This window comes from Petromyzon marinus, chromosome 24 (assembly GCF_048934315.1).
Source record: "Petromyzon marinus isolate PM22_M1 ecotype Great Lakes invasive population chromosome 24, UKy_Petmar_22M1.pri1.0, whole genome shotgun sequence".
Lineage (NCBI taxonomy): Eukaryota > Metazoa > Chordata > Hyperoartia > Petromyzontiformes > Petromyzontidae > Petromyzon > Petromyzon marinus.
The window spans coordinates 10,731,649-10,757,386 of record NC_133690.1 but is presented as its reverse complement, the minus strand read 5'-3'; the positions used below and the strand labels follow the sequence as shown (position 1 = coordinate 10,757,386).

The window sequence follows — 25,738 nt, the reverse complement described above, 5'->3', positions numbered from 1 at the left end:
TAAAAGAATACGATTAATAGGGGGGGGGAGGTCAGGGTTACATTTACGATGTGTAAGGGTTGGCAAACTGGACTTGCAATCCAGAGTTACATCTGATCTCCCGTCGCGGCAGTTCAAACGACGGGGGCAAGTTTCTTATACCCATACCCACCCCTCGCCTCTGTCCACCCAACAGTACCAATGGGTGCACCACTGTTAATTGGTCGACAGGTCGCGTGTGGTGGGGCAAAGTGTGGGTACTGCAACCAGTCAGCCAAATACCCTCTCGACTCTAAGAGGGCCTCTCCAAAGCTACCCTCTAGCGGAGGTCCTTCCACCAGCAGTGGCGTGAGAAATAAATTGCAGGGCTGCAACTTTACCTTTTAAAATAATGATAATAAATCACCCAAATAAATCTCGAGCACTTATTCGTAGAACAAAAACAATGATCCAGTGTGTTTCTACATAACTTACATTACCTTAGTATAATGCGTACTTCTTTCAGCTTTTACCACGTAATTAAGAGTAAATAAACAATTGTTTTACGTGTTATAGCCATCCACTGAGTCAGTGATGGAAATTTCACATTCCCACGACGAGCGCCAATCGACTGACAAAGCAACCGCTTTTGACGTCTCACAATCAACGGCAGCGGTGGCCACAACTTTAAATCCACCTCGCTCACCCCCTGCACCGCGAGCTGATGTCCTCGTTCCAGTTGTCCTGGAACGAGGACATCAGCTCCTCGCGGATGAAGACCGCTTTGTGTTACGATCGAAACGTCATAAGTTTTATTGCTTTTATTGTTTTCAATTTATTTTTATTTTTTCATTTAAAATGTATTATATTTTTTTATTTTACACGAGCAATCGTCTTCACATCGAAACGTCGTGATCTATTATTTTTTCTACCTACGTGACTTTACCGAAAGAACCAAGAATGTGAATTCCTGCAGTCACGAAAATTTTAAGACAAATTTTTTTCCAGTTTTAATTGTTAACGCTGAATATGTTACCTCCTCTAATCTACGTCTCCCTCTTTTTGTCTCTCAGGGTGATTACAAAACGTGTACCTCTTCGTGTTTCCCTTTTTATGGGCACTGCTCAGGTTTTTTGTTGTTGTTGTTCAATTTGCTTTGACAGTGTCCGTGTGTGCGAAGCGGTGCGCCCATAGCAGGCAATATGCGGACTGTGGCACCGATTTTATTTGATTGACCCTGCAGGTACGATGAGCGGGTTCAAGCTCGGGGAGCAATCTGGACCCACAACCCTCCAATTGTGAGTGATGCATTCCCGCCACACCTCCGCACCAAAGACAGATTTCAACAACGTCATATTGTTAATGTAACTTTGATATTGATATCCAAAATGACGTCAATCATTTTGTCACTCATGAGCATAATTTCGCTCGGTGTAAGTTCCACACCCGGCTCGCGTTAAGACGGGAACAATGCGGTGCGCATGTCGCGTGTTCTCTCATTTCGTGTCGTACGTAACGCGTTGCTTCGCATGCGCCGTCTCGAACTGCGTGTCACCCGCATACAAGAACGGCCGAGGATGTGACCCGAACAAAGGAAGGGGAAGCATTAAAAGATGCGGTTTCGATGTCAATTCTGCAACCCTGCAAAATGGCTGAAATATATAAATAAAGCACGCGCGAACGTGCAGTGCCACAATGAATAGCCCAGCCGGTTTACGAGCCGCAGTTTTAGTAGCGGGTGACTTGAGATTATTATATATATAAAAAATGATTACATCTCCGATAGATGTAAATACGCGTAATTACCGCAGATTCTGTTCCGTTATCGATTGGCGAGAACAGCAATGCAGATAATGATTCGTTTGAAATCCTCATTTGGCATCGCTCGAGATCTACAATGTGATCTGGGCATTCGTCAGACATCAGCAGGGGCTGTTGCCTCAGCCCATCATCTCCTGGGTGTGGAGAAAACAAATACCCCTTTTGTGTGACGTCAACAAGTATTTGTCCCACGGATAAAAAGTGGCCCCTCCCCTGCCGTGGGAATGTGGAATTACCACGAAATTTGTCTCAGGACTCCGAAGAGAAATGGACTCAAGCGATGAGCAGGCCACTGTTGTTGCCTCTTGACGTGAACGTCCTTGTTGATTCATCAATTTGTTTGTTCTTTTTGACACGAGGCCGGTAAAAGGCACGAACCGTGATTCGGGAGGGGCAGGGGTAGAGAAAATTCCGCGGACCGAACGCAGTGCTCCTGGGTTTTTGAGGAAGAGAAGGGGGAAGAGATTGAGACTTAACGCCTCCCCTACCCACGTAGTAGAGACTGTGAGCAGCGGGAACGTATAGGGTTTTTTTTTAAATATGTATAAAATTGAACGTCCTTATTATTATTAATAATAACGTTACGCAATGTCGCAGCGTCCGTCGATCCGTCCGTCCACTCCGTGGGAGAAGATTATACGCGGATTGTGAGCGCTGTGAAAGGAGGGACGAAGAGAGAGAGAGAGAGAGCGCGTGGCTGAATGCGGCGATGGGATGGATGTGTGGGTCAGCTGGCGAGAGAGAGGGGGAGCTGCAGGTGCTGCTTATGAATGCAAGGGACGTGAGTACTGCAGTACAGTTGAGATGATCTATTGGAGGGGGAAGGGGAGGGAGGGAAGGAGTAGGGTGGATGCTGCAATGAGGATTTGGCCACTGTCAAAAAGGAATCGCAATGGGTAGTTATGGAAAATGCATCGCCTATAATTATATATAGGCACACACCACGCGCAACGATAATTGCCTTAATAAATATATACGGTCAAAGCTACGTGTGTGTCTATATATAAATTGTACAGTGAAAACATGCATGGTGAAAACACGTCGCGTGTACCCTATTGAAATTACATTTTATTGTTAAATATATCTAATTGCTAAGAGGAAAAATGTTATTTCAACGTACAAGCCGGATGCCCTTCTGCTTGTACAGTATATAAAACACTGAAAGTACAAATGCAAGTCTAACCTTTTGTGCCGAGAATGTGAGCTTCCTTCCCGTCGCAAAGGGCACTTGGACAAATTGGCATGCGGGCGCTGACGTGGGAGCGCGAGGCCACCCGCGCGCCAGTCTCTGCCGCACGTGCGCCCTGGTGCCGCAACGTTCACGGGAAACTTCGCTCGCGTTTTGCCTTCAAATCGTGAAACCTTGACTCGCAACCAGCACCGGTGCCCGACTTCAGCCATTTATACACGCGAGCCGTTCATCGACTAAACATTCAGCTGGCAACGAGCGGTCTTCGTTGATAGTTGCAAGCCGAGTGCCGGGTTAAGTACAGGGGGTGCGGGGTGGGGGGGGTGGCCCAAAGCGACGTGTCCTCTTCTCCGTCGTGCACACGTCAAAGTCGTCCCGCGTTTGACCTTGAGAGTTCGCCTCCAGCTGGCGACGCACGAGAGTGCGACTGTGCCTCCCCCCCCCCGCTCCCCATGCATGACGGCATTCACTCGGCGGTGCCATCGCTGCCCCAACAGGTGCAGCCGATGGCTGAGCCACCAGCGCATTCTACGTTAATAGAGAGATCCCTCCCCCCTACCGCAATACCACAGGCACGCGCGTGTGGTGTGTGTGTGTGCGGGGTGTGTGTGTGCGGTGTGTGTGTGATGTGTGTGTGCGGTGTGTGCGGGGTGTGTGTGTGCGGTGTGTGTGTGTGTGATGTGTGTGTGCGGGGTGTGTGTGGTGTGTGTGCGGTGTGTTTGTGCGGTGTGTGTGTGCGGTGTGTGTGTGATGTGTGTGTGCGGGGTGTGTGTGGTGTGTGTGCGGTGTGTTTGTGCGGTGTGTGTGTGTGCGGTGTGTGTGTGCGGTGTGTGTGCGGTGTGTGTGTGCGGTGTGTGTGTGCGGTGTGTGTGTGTGGTGTGTGTGTGCGGTGTGTGTGTGTGGTGTGTGTGTGATGTGTGTGTGGTGTGTGTGTGTGTGGTGTGTGTGCGGTGTGTGTGTGTGTGGTGTGTGTGTGCGGGTGTTTGTGCGGTGTGTGTGTGCGGTGTGTGTGTGCGGTGTGTTTGTGCGGTGTGTGTGTGCGGTGTGTTTGTGCGGTGTGTGTGTGTGTGGTGTGTGTGTGCGGTGTGTGTGTGTGCAGTGCTGCAGTGGTTTGCGCACTGCGCTACGATCCCCCCCAGCGAACCCCCTGCGTTGGGTTCGATCCCTGGCCATGCGCAACATCCGTCGCACGAAATGGCTTAATCGGAGCTGTCCGGGACTGAGCTTCATAAAAAAAAATCGGGCTACACCCCCGCCCCCCACGCTCTTACCTCCCCATACACCCACCCACCACCACCACTAATTTCAGAATGTGGAGGCTTAGGGAATTGCGGGGGGGGGGGGTCCTGAAAATATTCCGTGAGAAATGAATCCCCTGGGTAGCAAATCGTGTGGTGTAGGAACCCGCCTGGGCCCTCTCCTTCACCACCTCAACCTCTGAAGGCCGTGAACTCGGTGCAGTGTGCAAAGCCACCGCAGCTGGGGACACAAAAAGGCGTCCCAAGTGCGACCGTACCTGGATAGGGCTGAACGATGAATCGATTTCAAATCGAAATCGCAACTTGAAACAATGAGATTAGCAAATCGCAAAGGCTGCGATTTTTTGCGATTTGAAAAGTCCTCTTACTTTCTTATTAGAATTGTTTTAGTTTTTATTATTATAACTTTATTTATTTAACTTAACGATTGTTCTATGTTTGATTGTTCTATTTCAATTAAAACATTTTAATAAATACATGTTGGAAGCATGCCTATCTTTTAACTTCTCATCCTTGCGGTATAATATATAGAGCAGTTCATATATAGATGGTATCACGTGGTAGTGCTCCATCACACGTTTTAAATCTATCACACAGTGAATATTGAACTGAGGCTCGACTTTACAAAAATGTAATCGCAAATCAAATCGAAATCGCAATATCTGTCAGAAAAATCGCAATTAGATATTTTCCCCAAATCGTTCACACCTACCATGCCCTTTGTGCACCCGTGACGAGGGGTGATGTGCCGATCCGGCGGTGAAAATCGGTTATTGTTACTCGCGATGCGTGCACCGCTCTGCCGCGCGTAAGAAAAGATGTTTCTTTTTGCCACTCTTATTTGTTGTACGCAATGGGTCCACCCGACCGCTCAAGCCACTGAAGGCTTGTACATTCACAACGCCATTAAAACTAAGAATTTATTCTTGAAATGTATCGCAACTCTGAATCACGACACTTGATTGTGCCCTAACTGGCCGTAAAGGTTACTTGTGAACAACAGTGATCTCTCCGGTGTGTAAGGCTCAATGGGCATCTTTGTCCTTGAGTGTGTCTTTGTTTCAGTCGAACCACAACCATATCCAGCAGTCTGCACCAGTGACTTTGTCTGGTATCAGAAGAAAATATTCCCAAAGCCTGCCAGTAATTTTGTCATAAAGTAGGGGCAAAGGTGTCGCTTCAGACAGCCCTTATATAAATTATTTGGCCTGCTCTTCCCTGCTGTCAAGACATCATGGAGGAGGTGGGAGTAGCCACACTTTACCCTACCACACGCGACCTGCATTGGAATCCATACTCTTTGGTTCTTTCGGTAAAGTCACGTGGGTAGAAAAAAATTCTAGATCACGACGTTTCGATGGCAACGCAAGCAAAATCGTCATCAGGCGGAAGAAAGAGGAGCGAACCTGCTGATGCACAAAGGCAGCCAGCATCAGCAGCTTTCCTCCTCTTTCTTCCGCCTGATGGCGATTTGCTTGCGTTGCGATCGAAGCGTTGTGATCTATTATTATTATTATTTAATTCCTACATGACTTTACCGAAAGAACCAAAGAGTGTGGATTCCTGCAGTCACGAAAGCCTCGAATCAAGACAGCATTGGAATATTTGACCAAGTCTGTAAATTAAACTTTACATGGGGTAAGAAACAAGGGCATCCGAAAAAAAAACAATGAGGGATTCATATTCTTGGTTCTTTCGGTAAAATCACGTAGAAGGGAAACAATAAAATAATAAAAAAATATAAAACAATGAAATTCGCACGACGTTTCAACTGCAACAAAAGCAATCATCATCAGGTGTGAAAACCACAGCAAGAAAATTTGAAAAAAGTGGCGGTTATTTTTAACGTTAGCACCACGGATAGCGATTTGACAGTTTATTCAGATGGACGAGTCCATCTATGTTCGGAAAAGAGGAGGGGGGAGACGAAAATAATGGATGCGGTCTGAAAGCCACCGTAAGCGTGAACAATCAATTAAGACCCGAAATGGTTTATCAAATCCTTCCAATGATTGCTAAGCCAGAATCCATCTTCTCGGTTGAAATTGTCTCTGTGTTTGTATATGTGGATAGCCTCATGAACGAATCTCTCATGGTAGCCAGATGGCTTACAGTGGCACTCAGACCGCATCCATTATTTTCGTCTCCCCCCTCCTCTTTTCCGAACATAGATGGACTCATATTCTTAGTTTTTTCGGTAAAGTCACGTTGAAGGGAAACAAAAAAATAATAGAATATATATTATTTTATTATTTTGCTGTTTTCCTTTAACAACAAAATAATAAAATATATATGTTATTTTGTTATTTTGTTGTTTCCCTTCAACAAAATAATAAAATATGTATTATTTTATTATTTTGTTGTTTCCCTTCAACGTGACTTTACCGAAAACACTAAGAATATGAATTACTGCAGTCACGAAAGCTTTAAATCAAAATAGATGGACTCGTCCATCTGAATAACTGCCAAATCGCTCTCCGTGGTGCTAACGTTAAAAAAACGCAACTTTTTTCAAATTTTCTTGCTGTGGTTTTCACACCTGATGATGATTGCTTGTGTTGCAGTCGAAACGTCGTGAGAATTTTATTGTTTTATATTTTAATTATTTTATTGTTTCCCTTCTACGTGACTTTACCGAAAGAACCAAGAATATGAATCTTTGCAGTCACGAAAGCTTTAAATAAAAAAATAAGAGGGATGCTAACAATCAGAGCTCTGCACACGTAGATTCAACCACACCGCTCTACGACCATCTCGTGGCTACCTCGCAGCCCCAAGCCGACACCACCCGCGATTCCCTCGCAGTCTCTCGTCTTATACAAAGGATAAAACACCCAAAGCTCCGCACAGATAGATTCCAGAATCCATTGCTATACTGCCAACTCCTGCTCACCTCTCAAGACCATGGGGAGAGTACGCAAACTCTCTCAAATATTTGCCGTAGTACTGCATTACATGGGTGTTGTGTCCACCAATCTCATTGAAATGCTGGGGCAGTACGATGAGTGTGGTGTTTCAGAGTTGAGAATGAACTGGAGTGGCGACAGAAAATCCACGAGAATCGGATCACAGTCAAATTCTGCATCAACAGAACACATCTAAATCTATACCTGCGTTCTCCTGTTCACCTTGCAGGCTCCCTACACATAGTCACTTTAAGATGTTTTATTGTTCGTGTTTTTTGTTTGTTGTGGTTGCACCCGATTCAAGAGCCGAATGGCTCACAGGGCTATACCAAAATTAATGAACTGAAAACTGAAACTGAACTGAAACTTATTCCATGGTCCTCTGTCAACCAAGCACTTGCCAGGCTCAACCCTACTTAGCTCCAATATCTCATGAGATCGGTCGGGTAGGAATCGGCGTGATGGGGTGTAGACATGTCCCGTGGTACACGGTTCAATAGAAACTCATTTTAGTCTGTGTCACCACACGTACGGATGAGTGTTGGCACGTTTATTGATGTTGACGTGCCTCGTGTTATTCATGAGATAGTACAGGGGCGAAATAGAGTTGATTTACATGGGCCCGATTGATTTTATTTAAGATGGGGCATGTGTGCAAACATTGTGCAGATGCTTTGCCAAGTATACTGTAGGGTTGGCAATTCTGCACTAAAATACGCAATGCACTTAACATCAGCAACACGTGATCCTCAAAGGTTAATAAATGTGGAAACACTGGGGGGTGGGGGGGTGTACTTTCGGTTAATTTTGAAATCGGATGGACCCGATTAAACATTGGAATCAGTTTGGCGAATCAGGACAAACTAAGGTTGAATCTGAATATTCTGATCAGCTTATTTTTGTGCATTGCTATGCACAGCGACTCGCAAATTCATGTCCAGGTATGACAGCTGAAGGGACACCCTTGGGGGGAAGCTGAATGGACGTCTTCAATGCCTCGACTGAATGTAACCGAGGTTTTGATCAGCTGATTGGCTCCCTGTTTAAAAATGCGGTCGTGAAGAGTAAAAATCGGCTCCTTGGAGCCGCAGTACGCTACACTGAATGATTCATTCTTCTTTAAGTAGTAACGGAATTGCTCAAGGCTGCAGGGGTCATGAATACATTCACTAATTATCTTTATTTTATACCCTGTATTAAAATCGAGAGCCTGCTTGACAACATTTGATTCGAAAGCCGGTTCTTTTGGCGTGGTCCAGTGCTTTGGAGGCGTGGGTCGGTGAAAAGCTTAGAGATTCGTGAGACTCCCAAACCTGCTCGTCTTTGAGCCGGCCAGCAAATCTTAATATAGGTGGGTTCATGAACCCGTCTGTGAGAACCTGAGAGATACATCTCAAATGTTTATGGAATTTCTCTGGATTTTCGTTCCAACTTGGAAACATTCATCGAGGGAATTTGTAAAACATCCCAACGCAGGAGCTGCCCGGAATTGTGTGTCGAGACTCATTGAGAATTTGTTTTGCTTAAATAAATCATCTTTTAAATTCTATAACGAAGCTCAACATGCATTTCCATTGTTATCTTCGTCTAAAGGAATTGTTTCATATATTGATATCCAATAATTAAATTCGGATCCCAATCGATCTTGGAATGGATTTAAAGAGCCAATCAGGATCAGGTCCACAGGAATGCGGACGGGATCGGATCATTTGGGGAATCGTGTCCGAATCCGAACTACGTGATTGAGTCCACTTTGACTCAAGCTGTGCACCCAAAATACAAGCGCCTGCGTTTTAGCAGCAGGATGTTCATGCTACCATCAATATATTGCTACAAAATTAATAATACTGTATTGATTATTATACCTTTCAGGCCATTGTCACTCCACGGCTTGATGAAGGCCTCTCCACCTTGTGTCGGCCAATAGAGGCTGTTTGACCATACTTCACCATGCTGATCAACGAGCAAGGTGAATGAGGCAGCCCGGGACCAGTTCAGACGCCATGGGGGCGAAACGTTAACTACCTCGCCTGGTATGCCAGGAGACCATGGTCTTGATCCACACCCTGACGCCTGCTGTATATTTGGAGTTTGCATGTTCTCCCCGGTTTTCCCTTCCACATTTAGAATCAATATGCGTCTTAGAGTATTTGGCTGCTATACATTTCCACGTGATAACCCACTTTGTTGAGCTATCGTTTGTGGCCAGGTCGCTTCTGGCAAAGAGCTATATAGCTCGGTGGGCCTTAGCTGGTAAAATAAACAAAGTTTAATTTCAGTTTAGTGCCGCACCCATGTAGACCGCTGGGTGGACAGGCAGGGGGATTTAATAAACTTGCACCATGTTTTTCCACTGCCGCACCGGATTAGACCTCTGCATTGCGAGTTCAGTGCCCTGACCGCTGTGTTGACACCGCGGCAGCATCCCAGTGCTACGGTAAAGCACACGAATTTTTTTTAGAGAAACTCCCGGCGTATGCAATACGTAGACTGCCTCGAGGAACTCTGTTCATAGTGATTGTTAGATCACGAGTTTATAGAGATGTGTTATGAATATTCAAAATGTACGCGGGAAGAAATTATCAGAAATTATCGCATGCATTTAATTTAGCGGGTCCTAATTATTAGGGCGATGCACGCAGAATATTTACGTCGTAATTTTCAGCATCTTGTGCCATAACATTTGTTCTAAGTTAAGAAATTATTTGTCGCAACAAAATGAATTGAATCGACAGATGCATTATTGATTAGTGTGGTGTTTCAGTTAAAGTTTGTGAATGGGTTAAGGAAACGTGATATGAAGAATGTGCATATGAACGGATACATATTTGTTTTAATTCATTTCTAATGTTTGTTCACTTTCAACCAAAGCCATTCAGTGTATTCGTACGCTGAGACCATGAATTTAACAAATGTGTATATGCCTGTAAGGTGGATTGGGATGTAAATTATGAAGTAAAAAAATGAACGACAGCATGATTGAGTGATTTTGTAATTTGCCTAAAGAAGAATTGGTCTCGAGAGGAAACTTTTCAGTCAGTGCATATTGCCAGCCATGACGTGGGTCAGAAACGTGAACACTGAACCAAGTCGAATGGGAACAGAAGTTCAAAGATGTGCAAAGAGGCAAGCGAGAGATGAACGAATAATATGACATCATGACAGTCAGAGAGCGGAACGCACAGATCGGGGAACAAAGGGAAATCGGACACGATTGTAATGAACGTAAGTGGGCTTGTGCTTAGGACACAGCTCCAGATGGGACGATCGGACGGTGGGGATGAGCCTGGCGACAGAATGGCAGCCCAAATGAGGTAATGCGCCACAGAGAGATGGAGCCACCTGGTCAGCTTGTGCAGGAGTGCGATGGATCGGAAAAATTTGCCCGGCCATCAGGTATTGCAACAATGTGGCGAGGCCATCATCCAGCAGTAGATAGGAAACAATTGATGATATCTATATATGGGTTAAAGTAGTGAACTATTTGTCTTTTGTCAACGTGACACATTTTTACTGATTGGCCGTGTCGGGTGGTGGAGGGTTACGACACATTTATAAATAACGCGATCTAACCCCAAAACGTTTATTATGAATAATATTGGTCGCGAAAGCCTACGTGTTAAACTCTACACAGTATATCCTTGCCGTTACAAATGCCATTTTAAATATCGCACGTGAGTTGATCTCACCCGTGTCATGCGTAACGTGAATTTTTGATCGCTTTCCAGATTTCCCATTGTGCACCGTTCTGGTTGCCTGTTATTTCATTATCATCAATGTTATTGTTTTATGCCACCCGTGTAAACTCTCTCTGCCCATGCAACACGTATACTGCCTTGGCCGAGTCCCCATTGATAACGAGCTCCTTAGCTCAATGGGCCTCACCCGAAATAAACTGACTGATGGATATAACAGACCTTGATATTATATCACAAAATGTCATTTTTTTTAATGTTCTGCTCCCAAGTATATTCGCATTGTGCCCTCGTCATCATGACATCAGATGACGAAATACGCCAATGCGGCGGTTGCAATTTGCAGTGTAGCGGCCGGCGTATTGTGTCGGAGAACAGGCCCGAGAAGATGACGTCAAAGAGCTACTTCTGAGGGTGCCTTCAGAGAGTCGCGTTTCCTCACTCGGAAGGTGTACCTTTCATGTGCCCTGCCCTTGCATAGAGGTTTTTTTTTTTTAATCACATGTCAATCAACCGAAATGTTTGCTTCACAGTGCTACCAATTTGTACAAATGTGACAAAGCTTATTTAATATGAAAGACGGGGCAGGGGTTGGATGGGAAGGGGGTCATTATAGATGGGAATGAGACTGGGCACGCACATACGCATTGCATTTATTGATTAAAATTTATTCTTACGCTCGTGATACAAGCGGAGAATTGTGCGGGTAAGAATCGACTGATTCCACGTGATTGGTACAGTACATGATGCACACAATTCCAATTCGGTCACGTGACCCCTGCAGCCACTTGAGGTGCCACATTCATCCGCAAAGATTCAAATCACAGCCCTCAATAGGGCCTTATAATTGAAAAGCGAAGGGCATGAATGAATGTTTGCTGCCCCATAGCAACTATTAGGAATCTATTCATACGCCAATTTGAAAACTACTAATCGGAAAACATTTTTAAAATGTAATTCTCATCAGGCCCCATGGTATAAAGTGCAGCCTCCAACTCTTGTTCTCCACTCTATCTCTCTGTGGCCTCTCTAATTATGTGCTGGGAAGCAAGGCCATTGTCCGAAACGTTGCCTGCTAATTTATATATATATATTTTCTCTCTTTTTAAGGCCGTGGTGTTATTTATAAATGTGTTGGGAGTTTTTGTTTTGTTTATTAAATCTGTAAGACAATTATCTTGCCACACTAAATCATGGTTGGCTTTATGTAATCAAGCCCAAGATTTAAGCAATGCTGGCTCGGTGCTTGGACCACGGTTATCAGCCTCCTGAGCCTCTTGCCCAGGCAACATTCAGGGAAGAATTAAGGTAGCGTACCTCTTGACAAATGAATCTCCTTAATTGTTCAAACAGAAAGTGAATATGTTTATGCTCAGACACTGAATTCACACGGAGATTTGAATTGTCCATGAATCCGTACAGATATTTATTTTGTTTTATTTACTGAAAAGGAGGTGGCCAGGTCAGAGCACCTGAGCTAACACTGCTGTGCACATGACTTCGAATCCAGGCGGTCAGCCGTCATTATTTAATTAACCCTTCCTGTTCCCGATGACGTACGTGTACATCGTGGTAACAAACCCGAAATAAAAAAAAACTTTATCGGTACCGAGGCTCCCACAAGGCCATGCGGGAGAGCGTGTGGCACAGTTTGGCGCCAGCTATCACAGAGTGTGGCCATGTCGCTCCAGTTGTCTGCAGTGAGTACAATGTCTTTAAAAACAGCGCCGCGATGCCTCTCTAAATCAATTTAACGCTGAATCGCTTGCGCGCTCCGAGATTCGGTGGCGAACGTGACCTCACCCTGCAACTTGCAGACATCTCGGAGCGGGAAAGAGTGAAGCCGGGCGCTCAAGTGGTGAAGGGCAATGGCATGAGTCCAGTCAACGATGACTGTACAACAACAACAAAAACCCCACCATGTTAACGTTTTCGCTGTTCACTTTCAAGTAGCTAATTTTCAGTTCTCAGAATTCAAATATAAGTGTGTCAATCTCATGGCAGAATGTGTGGAAATGTGCCCCCCACCCCACCCCCCGATTGTGTAAAGATTACAAAAAAAACACGTGAAGGGTTTTCAAAAGTTTTGTGCAAATCTCTTGCCACAGCCATGCTCATACACGCAGAGAACACACTGCTTTGGGGGATTTTCAAATGGATTTTATGTCTTATGATGATGCTGAAGGGTCAATCTCTGTTTAGAACCTCATGCCCTATCAATACCAATACGACGTCTCATGCATCGTTATCAGCGTGTAATTGTTGTGTCTCATCCAAACACATAAATGAGGCATTTCAAACCAAGATTACTTGAATAAAATCATGCCAGGAATCGTTTCGGTGAAAGCTATAGAAGTTTACTTATCTGAGGACCCGCTGGTAAATCCAGTGATTGGAAAATACTGATGGTGGATTACATAGATAGCTGTACCCGTTGAAGGCACCCAACTTCGGATCAATATGCAAGCCTGCATAAGGCAGTACACAAGTAGTCTGCTCACCTCTATCCTAAAACCCAACACGAATCTTTGTCGAGAGAAATTGAGCAGTTGTCTGAATGTCGTAATCATGTGCAGGGTTTGTCTAAAAGTGGTGGCTAAGTTGGCTCCGTTTGAAGGTTTCCATATTGGGATTCATAGTGTAGTACAACTACCCAAGGCAGATGAGTCTCCAGTTGTGACAATGGCTTCGACAACAGGGGAGTGTGACCCTCATTTATCATAGCATCATCACAGACAGGTGAGCCATTAGAAGTGATGATGACTCTGCAGACACCAGGAGTGGAATGGCTGTCTCGCGGTGTTCCACCGAGGTTCAACTGCCACACCGAAACACGAGTTCAAATAAAACGCCCCATGCCAGCCCAGACGTCGCCCAGGTTATTAACAAGATGTGTGCATTCCGTTCAAGGTAAACGTGGGTTGGTGGACACCGCCTTCCCAGATGAGAAATCAGGGTTTGTGTGACTGTAAGGTTCCTGAAACAAAGATGGATAATGTGATGTAGATGTATGCTTTGAACTTATTTGCACCGTACGTAGCTGGAAAATTTGATGGACAATATGAAAGGAACTTCCAGATGGCGGGATACTGTAAGAGAGGACTTTGCAGTTAGCCTTTCAATCCTGTAAACACTGCAAGATCTTGCATTAAGCAGATAATAAGATAGCAAGTGTTGATGGCATGAACAGTACTGGCCATGGTGACCTCTTGACCTATGTGTGTGGATATTTGAGTGTTATCCCCATGCATGTGTGGCATTTAGACATTCCAGTTTCATGGCACGTGCAAAACTACGCATTAAAATAATTGTCTAAATAGTCCACGAAAGGGGACTGCCGTAGCAAAATGGTCTGGAAAGACAATTCTGTCTTTGGATAAAAGGAGGTTTATTATTTTCTTCTTGGTTCTTTCGGTAAAGTCACGTAGAATGGAAATATAATAATAAAAATAAAACATAATTTATTTTTATTGCTTTAATTTATTTTTTATTACTTTACCGAAAGAACCAAGAAGATGAATCTCCTCCAGTCACGAAAGCTTTAAATCGAAATTTGGAGGTTTATTATTTGTAAGATTTGGTGGGGCAGGTTTTTGTTGGAAAAGGGGTTGGTAGCAACGCATTTGAGGAATGTTTTCGATGAGCAATCCACAGCATACAGATGTGCCAGAGCGGTGATAAGTTGCTGCGTTTGTCCACGCGGCCACTTTATTTGTTGGCCATGCCGGGTGGAGGAAGGTGCACGACACAACACTGACCCGAATATCTATCATTGAATGATAACAATGGGCCGTGAAAGCTCTAGACGTGTTAAACTTTTAATATGGTATGTACACTGCATATAAGGTCGCTGCTTTGAGCAAGTTTAAGGAAAGCCGGTTGGTCAAATCAATAACCCGGGGGGGTTTGGTGGGTTTGTTTTTACTCTTACTTCAGATTCGCTGCATAAGGCCTGTCAGACAAAATGTCAAGATCTTTCTTTCCCTGTGAGTTGCAGTGCGTTAAAAAAAATCCCATTATATTTGAAAATTTGACCTGTTATGGATTTAATATGGATTTACTGCGGAGAATGCTTTCCGGAGTTTTTTCTCTTGATGTGTCGAACCGACGACCCTTTGGTGTTGCTGTTTCACCGTCTGCCGTTACAAATACTGTATCGTAATAATGGTACAGATACGCACTGCAGTTTTAATATTTCACGGGTAATTTGGAAAATGTTGGCGATTAAAAACTATTAAATTAAATTATACAGTTACTGAGTACTATAATACTAAACTTGGAATATGTATTATTGCATTATCATTGATCCCATTTATTATTGAAAACACAATTTACAGTTTTTTTTAATATTGTATTCCATAATTTCCTTATGACTATGCTTAACATTACATGCCAACTACAAAAAGTCAACTGTTATAACTCATCCCACATTTACAATCTAGTGAATCTCATCTTGATTTGAAGCTTTCGTGACTGCAGGCATCCATACTCTTCGGTTCTTTCGGTAAAGTCACGTGGGTAGAAAAAATAATCAACGATCACGGCGTTTCAATGTGAAGACGATTGCTCGTGTTTCGCGATCCAAACGTCGTGAACGATTATTTTTTCTACCCACGTGACTTTACCGAAAGAACCGAAGGGTATGGCGTAGCTAATATTTCATACCTGTACACTTATTTACATATCTCCATTAGCCGAAAGCCTCCTTTAAATCACGTGACTTTTGTGTCACAACCCTTTACTCTGAATCCATCTCCTCCCCCCACCCCCGCCACCCCGCCCCCTGTGAAAACAGACGCTGCTCCATGCAGCTCACTTCTGCTCGCTCCTTCATTCTCTCGTCCCTCCTCTCTCATCCTCACCCCCCGTCTCCCCTTCATGCCCGGCGCTCTTTATGTATTCCTGCTGCTCATCTTGAGCCGTGCCATCTCTGTTCACCTTGGGCACTTTCCAGCCGAGCATCCCTTCCCGTTCGTGGTCACCTTGCCCTGCCTGCTGCCACTGTGCGCAACTGACCGCTCCCTTTCCGGTGATGTGGGGCCGTGGGTAAAACATTTTAGACACAATCAAGCGTGTTGCCTTGCATATAGTAGAACATCTGTATATATATACAATTGTGCAGCAGTAGTGCAGTGGTTAGCATACAACACGACCTGGAAACCTGAGATCCATACCCGACCATGGCTGCACATCGGTAGCGAGTGACATCTTGACCAGTGCTGCGCCGATACCGGTACTGACTAGTGTGGTAAAGTATGTTAAAATAAAATAAAAAACTAGCAGAACTGATATGGTGGAGGGGAGGCCTTCATCCAGAAGTGGACTGTAAATCATTATTTAGCATACGTACAGTACAAAGACAAATATCCCCATATAGCCTTAACAGACTGTAGGGGCAAGTGCTGTTAGCGAGCACCTATGAAGGCCGGAAAGGTACACGAGGGGGTGGGTGGCCAGCACCACGCCCGACCGCCCTTGTCTCCCTAGTGGCAATGTTTACACACCGCACCAGGTACTCGTTTGAGGCTGAGTCGACCTAGGGGAGGCCCGGGACCGGTTCAGATAATCGTCACTGGTGTTGGCCGTGAGCGGGAATCGAACTCGGGTCGCCAGGTTCATAGCGCAGCGCGCTAACCGCTACACTATCGCTCCCCACCATCAGTTATTCGTGTAAATTCAAAATACTATATATCCAGGTAAATACAAAAAAAATATGTGCAATGGAGTGGGCATCACCGATATCCAAGGTTCGAATCCAGTCGTTCGCCCGCGATTGAGCGAGGCTCTCAGGCGAATTGAGTTGATGATCTCAGCCCAGTTTCTAATGACTGCACGAAAAAAAATCCATTACATTCATTTGGTTACGTTCGTTTCATTTGGCCACATTCCAACTCTGAGAAGGGAAGGAACGTTCTGACTGTAACACTCTCATATGTTAGAGCAGGTGGGGAAGTGCTGCCCCCTACGCTGTGGACCAGGGGTCACTTGAAGGGACCACAGCAGTAGCTCTGTAGTATCCACTTCCGAAGGACATTTTCGACCGGCTGCGCTGCGGTGCGAGAGATTCAAATGAAAACTCTGTCTCATGACGTGACGCCGATAACACAATGAGCATCGTGAAAGTGGAAAAAGAAAATTACTTAATAATAATGCACAATCAGAATGCACAATGATATATTGGCATTATCACCATGAAGATGGTAGTACATTTGTCTTAAATTGTGTGTGTTGCAATGGAATTCAAGGTCTAGAAAACACGATTCTGCCAATGGCCGCATTCTTAGTTTCTCTGTTACATTGTCAAATGAGCTATTTTTAAAAACATTCTACAATTTGTCTTAAAGCATTTTTACTGCGATTAGTAGGGAATTTTATTTCATGGGCAAAATAATTTCGGTCGTTATTCTTTTTCTAACATAAATATACCGGTTAGCAAATGTGGCCTCATAAATACAATAAATGTTAAATTTCTAAGGCATCTAAATGTGATCACATCTCAAGATGATGTACGAATAGGGTAAACGTGGCCATAGAGAGAGTCCAAAGAGGCTTTGCATAGCCCTGCTATCCCACTCCTTAAACTGAGTGTCAATCGAGTCGGGTCGGGTGAGCTTTGAGTGTCAAATGATTATCTGGTGAGAGTTAGGTGAGTGGTGAGTGCTCGGTGAGAGGCGTCCGCTGAGGACCGTTGAGTGTAAACTATTAACTTTTTATGTTACCAGGTAAGGCCCATTGAGCTATACGGTTCCTTTCCAGAAGCGACCTGGCCACAAATCATAGCTCAACCAAGTGGCTTAGCATGTGTAAATTTAGAGCAGCCAAATACTCTAAACGCGTGACGTTGATTCTCAATGCGGAGAGAAAAACCGAAGGACCCGGAGAAAAATTCACGCGACCATGGGGAGAGAGACACGCAAGCTCCAAATATACAACAGGCGTCAGGGTGGAGATCGAACCCACGACCTCCTGTATACCAGGCGAGTCTTGTCATCCCGTCTGCAGACTGGCCTGCATCTACTCTAGTGCTCTAATACTGAGTGATGTAAGAACTGAATGTTAAAAACCTCAATAAGTACAGTAATAGAGCATTTATAACAACGGTGAAAGTGTCATAAATGCCCCCACCCCCTCCACCACCCTGCTTCAGTCCACCCAGCAGTAGAAATGAATAAACCACCGTCGATTGCCAGGTCCCGTGTGGTGGGGCAAAGTGTGGGTACTTCCACCTCTTCCAGAATGTCTGATCAGTCTGTGAGTGTAGATCAATTGCCCTCTCGAGGGGCTCTCTAGAGCCCCCTCTAGTGAAGGCTTTTCTGCCAGCAGTGTCGTGAGAAAGATATTGCAGGCCCTGCACCTTTACCTTTTGTCTCTACATTAATCCAAAATCTGTTTTAGTCAAAAGCCCTGCTGACATTTCAGACTTTTGTTAACCAACGTAATTTGTTTAAACACGCTAACTCTGCACTGATTTCAACCTCCCGTGGGTCATCAGTACAGTCATGCTTAATAAGCAAATACTGCCAAATCGCCAGATGTTATTGGCAAGTGCCCAGTTTTTCTGCTCCATACGTCTGGATGGCCAAGTGGGCCAACACAGTGAAATATACATATTGTATTCGTGAAGAGATACAGAGAAGCAATTTATGTTTCAATCGAACCTAATTTTATATTCATCTGAAGCAGTGGGTGGGTTTTCACCCTCTGTGCAGTGGTTGATTTTTCACAGCGATTTGCTACTGTGTGGAGATTCTCAGATTCTCTGCACACGAGAGCCTCGGTGCAGTAGCCGGTAGGATCTGTGGATTCTAATGCAGCATCACTTCAGTGCTGGCTCGGTGCTGTGGCACGGACATTACATTGGCCCCCTGAATCACCCAAGCCACTTCATCGAAGCGATTTCCAAATAGAAATCGCGAGACCCACGACCATATCAGGCATGCTGTTTTCTAGCGTTGAACTGAACCCGCATGTGGGCAGTCTATATTGCATAAAACAGCGATCAACGTGTTATATCAATGTTGTGGAATGAATCAAGAATTAATGCAAATTCACGCAGATAATTATGAGGTGTGCGGGTGGCTTAGGAGGCTAATACTATGTCAGAGCACTAAGCTGGCACCATTGGAATCCTGGGTTAAATTCCATTACCAAGCCAAGATTAATCACAGATTCTCCAGCGTAACGAGCGGATAGGACTCAGTCCAGTCACCAATGACTGCACAAAAAAACTGATTTTCACGTCACTTTATTTGACTTCATTCAATTCTGGGAATTTATATAATATTATTGCCATGTAAAAAAAACACTCTTTCCACGAGATTAAAGTAAAGCATCGCCTCGTGTAGATAACGTTATTGAGGACACTAAGACATAGTCTTGTGGCATTTTTCCAGGGCTATACTAAGTCCGGTGGTGGCAGGACTGAGTTTGGGTTTTATCTGTGGCTTTGGCCCACGAAATTACATCTTGATCTGAGTGTCGGGGGGGGGGGGCTTGATAGCGCCAAGTTATTATTCTATTATAAGTTTTTTAACAAACCCATTACAAAGCAAGGAGCGATAGGGGGGAGTGGTAAAGGTATTCTGTGGACAACAATCCCGAGGCCAGGTGCCCACTGGGTAAGGGGCGAGAAGGACGATTGGGCTTACTGCCCCCTTACTCACGTCGGGGTAACGGTCGGGAACGTGGCATTTTTAGGGGAGGGCGCCCACTTCTAGATTCTTATGGTCAAGTCAAAAATGTATGGCACGCTCTTAACTACAGAGTTGAATATTCCCTGCTGGCAATGTGATGCACTGTTTACTTATGAGAGAAACCAATGACTTTTCTTTCATCTGAAGATATGATCCTGACAGCACAGAGTCTAATTGGAAAAGGGAAATTAACTAAAGTATAGAGTAATGTTATTTTACTGGCAAAACTATTGCCTAGACTAAATGAACGGGGCAGAGGGCGGGGTGTCTCAATCGTAAAAGACAATGGAACAAGAGTAATCTATCCAACACAGCAACGCCGTGAATATTTGCATTCAAGTTTTCCGCACAATTGTTTCTCCCGTCTTCATTTACAGATTCCCGAGGTACAATGGCACGTGGATGGCCAGTACACCAAGACGTTATTATGTATGGCTGTTGTGTACAGACGATAGCGCCCTGCCATGAGAAATATGGAATTTCCACCAATAGCTCAAGAGTGTTGCCCCATCGCTCATTTGAGGCAGGAGACGCTTTGACCTTTACTAGTCTTGTACCCAGGGCTATAGCATTCGCATTTGAAATGTGTAATTACCGTATTGCTCTCCCATAAGTGGCACGGGGATGTTTCAGCTCGGCAGGCATTGAGAGAATATTCTTGGGAAGTTAGCAGTGTGCCGTGAGTTGCAGACACATATCGAATGCCTGGCCGTGACACTTTACACCATCGTCTACTCTTGAATAATGTTAAGGGATTGCTTTTATCTGGCAAGAAGCGAGACGCCACCGTTGGTTGATTTGTGCTCTTCAAAGCCACTGAGTTCATATGGAATGGAGCACACACACGTACTGCAGTATTCAAAATCAAGGTTTTTGGGTTAAATCGTAACCCTCCACCACCCGACGCAGCAAATTATTAAGGGATTTGTCAGGTAAACAAAATGCCAATTCATTACTACTTCAGCCTACCGGTGTGTTCGAGAATAAATCCAGAACATTTACAATTTGAGTACGACGTTTCGCTGGTAATTACATCCAGCATCATTTGGCGATTTGCCAGAATAGTCTTACGTGAACTAACCCAAAAACCTTTGTGAATAATATTGGTCGCGAAAGCCTACGTGTTAAAACGTACTGCAGTATGCTGTATAAGTATATTATACTGCAGCATCACAAGTCAACGTGTCTCGTCGCTTAAACATTATGGCAGTGCGCTAATCTTCATCCGTAGCCTTTAGCGAGTGCTGGAAATTCCACATTCCCATGGCGAAGATCAGTCTCCCTCTCTCCGTAGAGTGCCCACTGTTGATTTTTCACAAAATGGCTCTAATATTTACTGACCCTGAAGGGATGGAATTTTCATTTGGCACCCTTAGATTCTGAGCTTATCATCTTTAATCACAGCAGTACCTGGGCACATATATATTTTTAAGATGCCTTACTGTATGAATGTACTTAGATCCATAATAAGACATTCTGCTTGATGATATTGCTCCGGCAGCCAAGAGGCTGATGGACTAATAGATATTTGTATTTATATTACGAAATATAGACCATAGTTCTGCTCACATTTGCTTTTACAGATAAAAAAAATTGTCGAATTGTGTGCAGTATGCCAATAATATATGGCATATACATGAATCCCATATTTAGCACTTGCCCCAAAGGTATTGAGGCAAGTGCTGTCAGTGAGCTCCTATTAAGGTTTACACGTCACGCAAAGGGATTGTGTGGCCATCATCAGCATCATGCCCGGCCGCCTTTGTCTTCCCAGCGCCGTCATTCATGCGGTACATCAAGGTACTCATTTGCCGCTGATTCAACCGAGAGGAAGACCGATAAACCGGTTTTAGAGAGCGCTTGATGCAGAGGAATTGATTCATAGCTGCCACCATTCATCCCTCCTTGCAAGCAAATAACAAACAGATCATGCGGACAACGATTAGAGCAAACAAATAAAGACAAAGGCATTTCATGTCGCAAAGTGCATGACTCAGTCTCCTATTCTGACGCAAATGCACAATGCAGCAGGACATGTTGTCACGTCCCAAAGAGAAATGCCAGCGGCACCAGTTGCGTTTCAAATTACACAGGCATGGCTTTGCCTGCAGAACCCAGCAAGCAATTGGCCAGCGAGCGAGCGGGCCGAGCGGGGCGCGTGCACGCGTGCGCGCGCGCGCTTGCCTGCTGCAGCGCTTTGTGCAAGGTTGACTGAGGGCCCCTCTCGTTGGTCTTCAAAGACGTGCGCCCGCCAGCTCGCTGCGACCACCCGCTTGCACGTTACATCACTCCGTGTGGCGTCGCCTTTCCGCCGCATTTTGTGCGTCAGCTCCATCGGCGGAGCGAATGGGTTACGGTGGGGAGGTGGGGGGGGCCGTGCCGGCACGCCGTCTCATGTCTTGTCTGCCGTGGTGGCTCTGCCATGAGGGCCGGTTGCGTTGTGTGATTTTTTTTATCTTGGCTTCTGTTCGCTCATTAGCAATACACCGCACGTGTGTGTTCCCACGCAGCGTCCTCGGCATGAACGCGCGTGTGCGTTCGCCTATGCGGAATGATTCGCGGCGTTCTATATGTGTTGTATGTGGTTGCTGGCACGCGTGTGCGTGTATATATACGCACGCGTAGAGTTTTTTTGTGGAGGAAAAAAAACACACAACATGCATCTCCATATAAAACGGTGTGTTGTTAAATACACGTCGCATATTCATACAGCCAAAATGCACAATAAGCACCACCATGAGCTATTGTATATAAAATTCACTGTAGGAAACAGGTGTTCTATGTTGGTCATATTGTCCATGAGTCTTGGTCAATCTTGAGTATTTAAACGACAATGTTGACATTAAACTGAAGAGAGATTAGCATATTTTTTTACTTACAAATGCATCCCTGGACACTTCTGCAGGAGAGAATGATTGTCCTGATGGCCTCTCACTTGGATCTAAGGGTTATTGATCGAATGAATATCTAGCGCTGTGCGTAAATATGGGTCATCCGTGTGCTGAGTGTTTCCTTGCGACAGTTCGACATCTAATTTAATATGCAGTATGAGCTGTAGGCAATTAAAGGCGGTGGATGGATGAGAGAGGGTGGCTTTAGAGCAGGCACATGAAAGAAAGATAATGGGAATAAAAAAGTGAGATATTGGAGAGAGATGATGGAAGGAGATGGAGGGTCAGGAATGGCTAAAGAAGAAACAGGTTAAGTAAAGAAGATGGAGAGGCAGGACGTGAAGGGATGACAGGATATTAAAGGCAGGAGTTTGAGAGGACGGAGAGAAAATGTATGGAGATGTACATACAGAATATGGAGCAAGAGGATGAGTGGAAGGACAATAACGAATATACGAACTATCATTGCGACAGGATGAAGATGTGGTGGAGATAGACTGTGGGGAAATGGAGGGAAGATAGGGAGAGGTTATGAGAGAAAACTATCAAGGGGAGTGAAATAGATGATTAAGAGAGAAGTTGGACAGAAATAAGATAAAGGAAGGGTGAGGATGGAGATATTAAGATGATGGAATGGAGATAAATAAATGGATGGATAGAGAATGCATGGGAGAAGAATGCATAGAGGGAGAGAGAGGGTTGAGAGATGATTTGTAGATTGAGATGATGAGGAAAGAGAGAGATGACGGTGATAGCATGACGAAATGTTGGAGAGAAAGAAGATGAAGGCGGGTTACGTGAGAAGGTGGATGGTGAGAGAGGCTTGAGACAGACTATTGAGCAAGAAGCTGCAAAAGCAGCTCGAGGATGGGGATGCGATGGAGAAATCAGGTGGAGATAGAGAGTGGGTAGACAAGCCCTCCGTCGGGAAATGGGCACACACAGCGCACACGCACGCACGCAGCAGCAGCAGAAACTAACCTTGGCGTTCTTGGACGAGTAAGGATCTTCGAAAAGGTTCCACAGTTTGGGCTGCCAGCGACGCCACCAGTTCGACTTGGCGGCCGCGCTGGGGTCATCGACACCGAAGCGCTTGCTGCCCGAGCCGCCGGACTCCTCGTCCCCGTCGCCACCTCCTCCGCCGTCGTCGGGGGCATTGTCAAAGCTGTCGAGGGCCTCCTCGGCGTCGCGGTGTTGCCTGTAGGTCATCCAGCAGCACGCCTCCACGTCCGTCTCATCGATGCCCCAGTAGGCGAGCTCCTCTTCGAAGAAAGGTCCGCACACGTCAGCGGGGCAGTGAAGCTTGCCCGTGCGGTAGTAGTTGAGGATGTGCGCGAAGACGCCGGGGTGCCTGTCGAAGAAGAACTCGTCGCACTTGGGGTCGTAGTCGAAGTTGCTGTAGGCGTCGGGCTCCGTGAGCCACGAGAGGCGAGTGCCCGGCAGGGTCTTGAGCGTGGTCCTGTAGGTCTCATGGCGCATACCACCCACGTTGATGATTATCCGCTCCTCGTCCTCGCTCTTGGCCATCTCGCCCTTCAGGCATGTCTTTGACGGCGGCTTGTTGCCGGACTTGCGTCCTCGGAACGACGACACGCACACTGAGCTGATCATGCGTCTGGATGGCGGAGGCGGCTGACGATCAGAGAGGAGACGCGTCGATCCACGTTATAATTTATGATTAATTTTATTACCAGCCCTAGATCTCGCCGTCTTCGCCAGGCTGCTTTACTGCTGATGCTGCTGCCGCCGCCGCTGCTGCTGCTCTTAATTAAATTGATGGTGATGATGATGGTGGTGGTGGTGAGTCCTGTTTTTTGCTGCCCGAGCAAATTCAGTCAGTGGCTGGCCCGCGGGTAGGCGCGGCGCTGGAGATTGATGGTCGGATGTCCTCTCTCCAGCGGAAGCTCTCTTCTCTTCAGCCCCCTGCTTCGCCTCTGCCGTGTCCTCCTTCCCTCGCTATGTTCTCGGTGAACGCCGGCGGTCGGAGGAGACGGGACGCGAATGGAAAGCCTCCTCGTCATGCGGCAGCGTGGCTTCAGCGTTGCCGAGAGGGCAGGGACCCTGTAACAGCCCTGATAACAACATCCAGTCTCTCTGGGTTTTTTTAAAAATATATATATTATTCTGTGTCTGTTGCTGAGCCACAATATGGGGGGTGGGTGGTGGAGAGGGAAAACAAGAAATAAAGACGCAAAATTAATGAGAATTTTTCTAAAAAAAATTCATAAAATTCCCATCTTGGTGACAATATCGCAGCTCATTTTATTTGCTCGTGCGCACGCCAAATTCGACACCTTGCGACAAGGCTCACAATTAAGATGGGTTGTTGTTCCCCCCCCCACACCCCTTGTGTAATATATAACACAGGGAAATAAAAACTGCTGCCTTATCCTCGGTTATCCCCCCCACCCCACCCCCCCCATTCGCAACACGCTATACCCGACCGCGCATTAAGATAGCGATGCCATACACACAGGTGCGCCGATATAGAACATCATCAACGACAACAACAAAAACACACGCAAATCCACAGACCGAATTGACTGACTGCCAGTACTATCACATAGACGGCAAAAATCTACGTAGACGGAGAGAGCGAGAGGTAGCCAATGCAACGACCTATGCTCCAGTCCCAGAATGGGAGCGATGGAGAGAGAGAGCGCATCTAAGCGTGGAGCGCGCTCTGTGTGCTGTTTCCTGACCGCTGAACACCTCTCTGCATCGGCTAGGCTAGAGAAAAGGAGACGTGAGAGAGAGAGAGCGAGAGAGAGAGAGAGAGGGGAGGAGGGTGGGTGGGTTGCGGGGGGGGAGGGAAATGCATTAAATCTGTCGGTGGTGAGGAAGGCAAGTCAATGCGAGCGCGTGCTCTAGGCTCCCCGCGTACACACAAGCGCACATTCGGCGTGTGTGCACAGATACACAGCACGCAGCAGCTGATGTGAGGCCGGTTCGTAAAGAATAAACCCATACACCATAAAGAGATAGGTTACACACCCAACCCCCCACACGCACACACACACACCGTAATATGTACGACTAATGTCTGCATTCGCTGTATTATTCCTGTATGCAAATACGGTAAATGGACGTGTGTAAGGGGGGCGGGAGATACGTGGAATATACATAATGGAACATGTTGAGGCATTATTTTATATAATGTTTCAGCAACGTTATGTATTGATGGGGTTGTGCAACATTTGTGTAATAATATTACTAATGTAATTTTATATATATAGGAATAATGGTGATTAGGGGGCAGGAATTATGATGATAAAACATGATTCCGGCTGAAAAGGATCGTGCACATCTATAATAAATTGTGGTAA

At 45.6% G+C, this 25,738-nt stretch overlaps 1 protein-coding gene across 2 annotated transcripts in view; it reads right to left on the bottom strand.

Moving 5' to 3' along the window:
• LOC116945537 (voltage-gated potassium channel KCNC1-like) overlaps window positions 1-25,176 on the bottom strand; it is a 97,026-nt gene extending 71,850 nt beyond the window's left edge. The window contains exon 1 of one of the 2 annotated variants that reach the window (XM_032959911.2): window positions 23,394-25,176. In XM_032959911.2, coding sequence (XP_032815802.2) covers window positions 23,394-24,023 — 630 coding nt within the window. In that variant the 5' untranslated portion in view covers window positions 24,024-25,176. The remainder of the gene's footprint in view (window positions 1-23,393) is intronic. The other variant, XM_032959910.2, reaches the window with a different exon arrangement.
• Window positions 25,177-25,738: the final 562 nt, after the last annotated feature.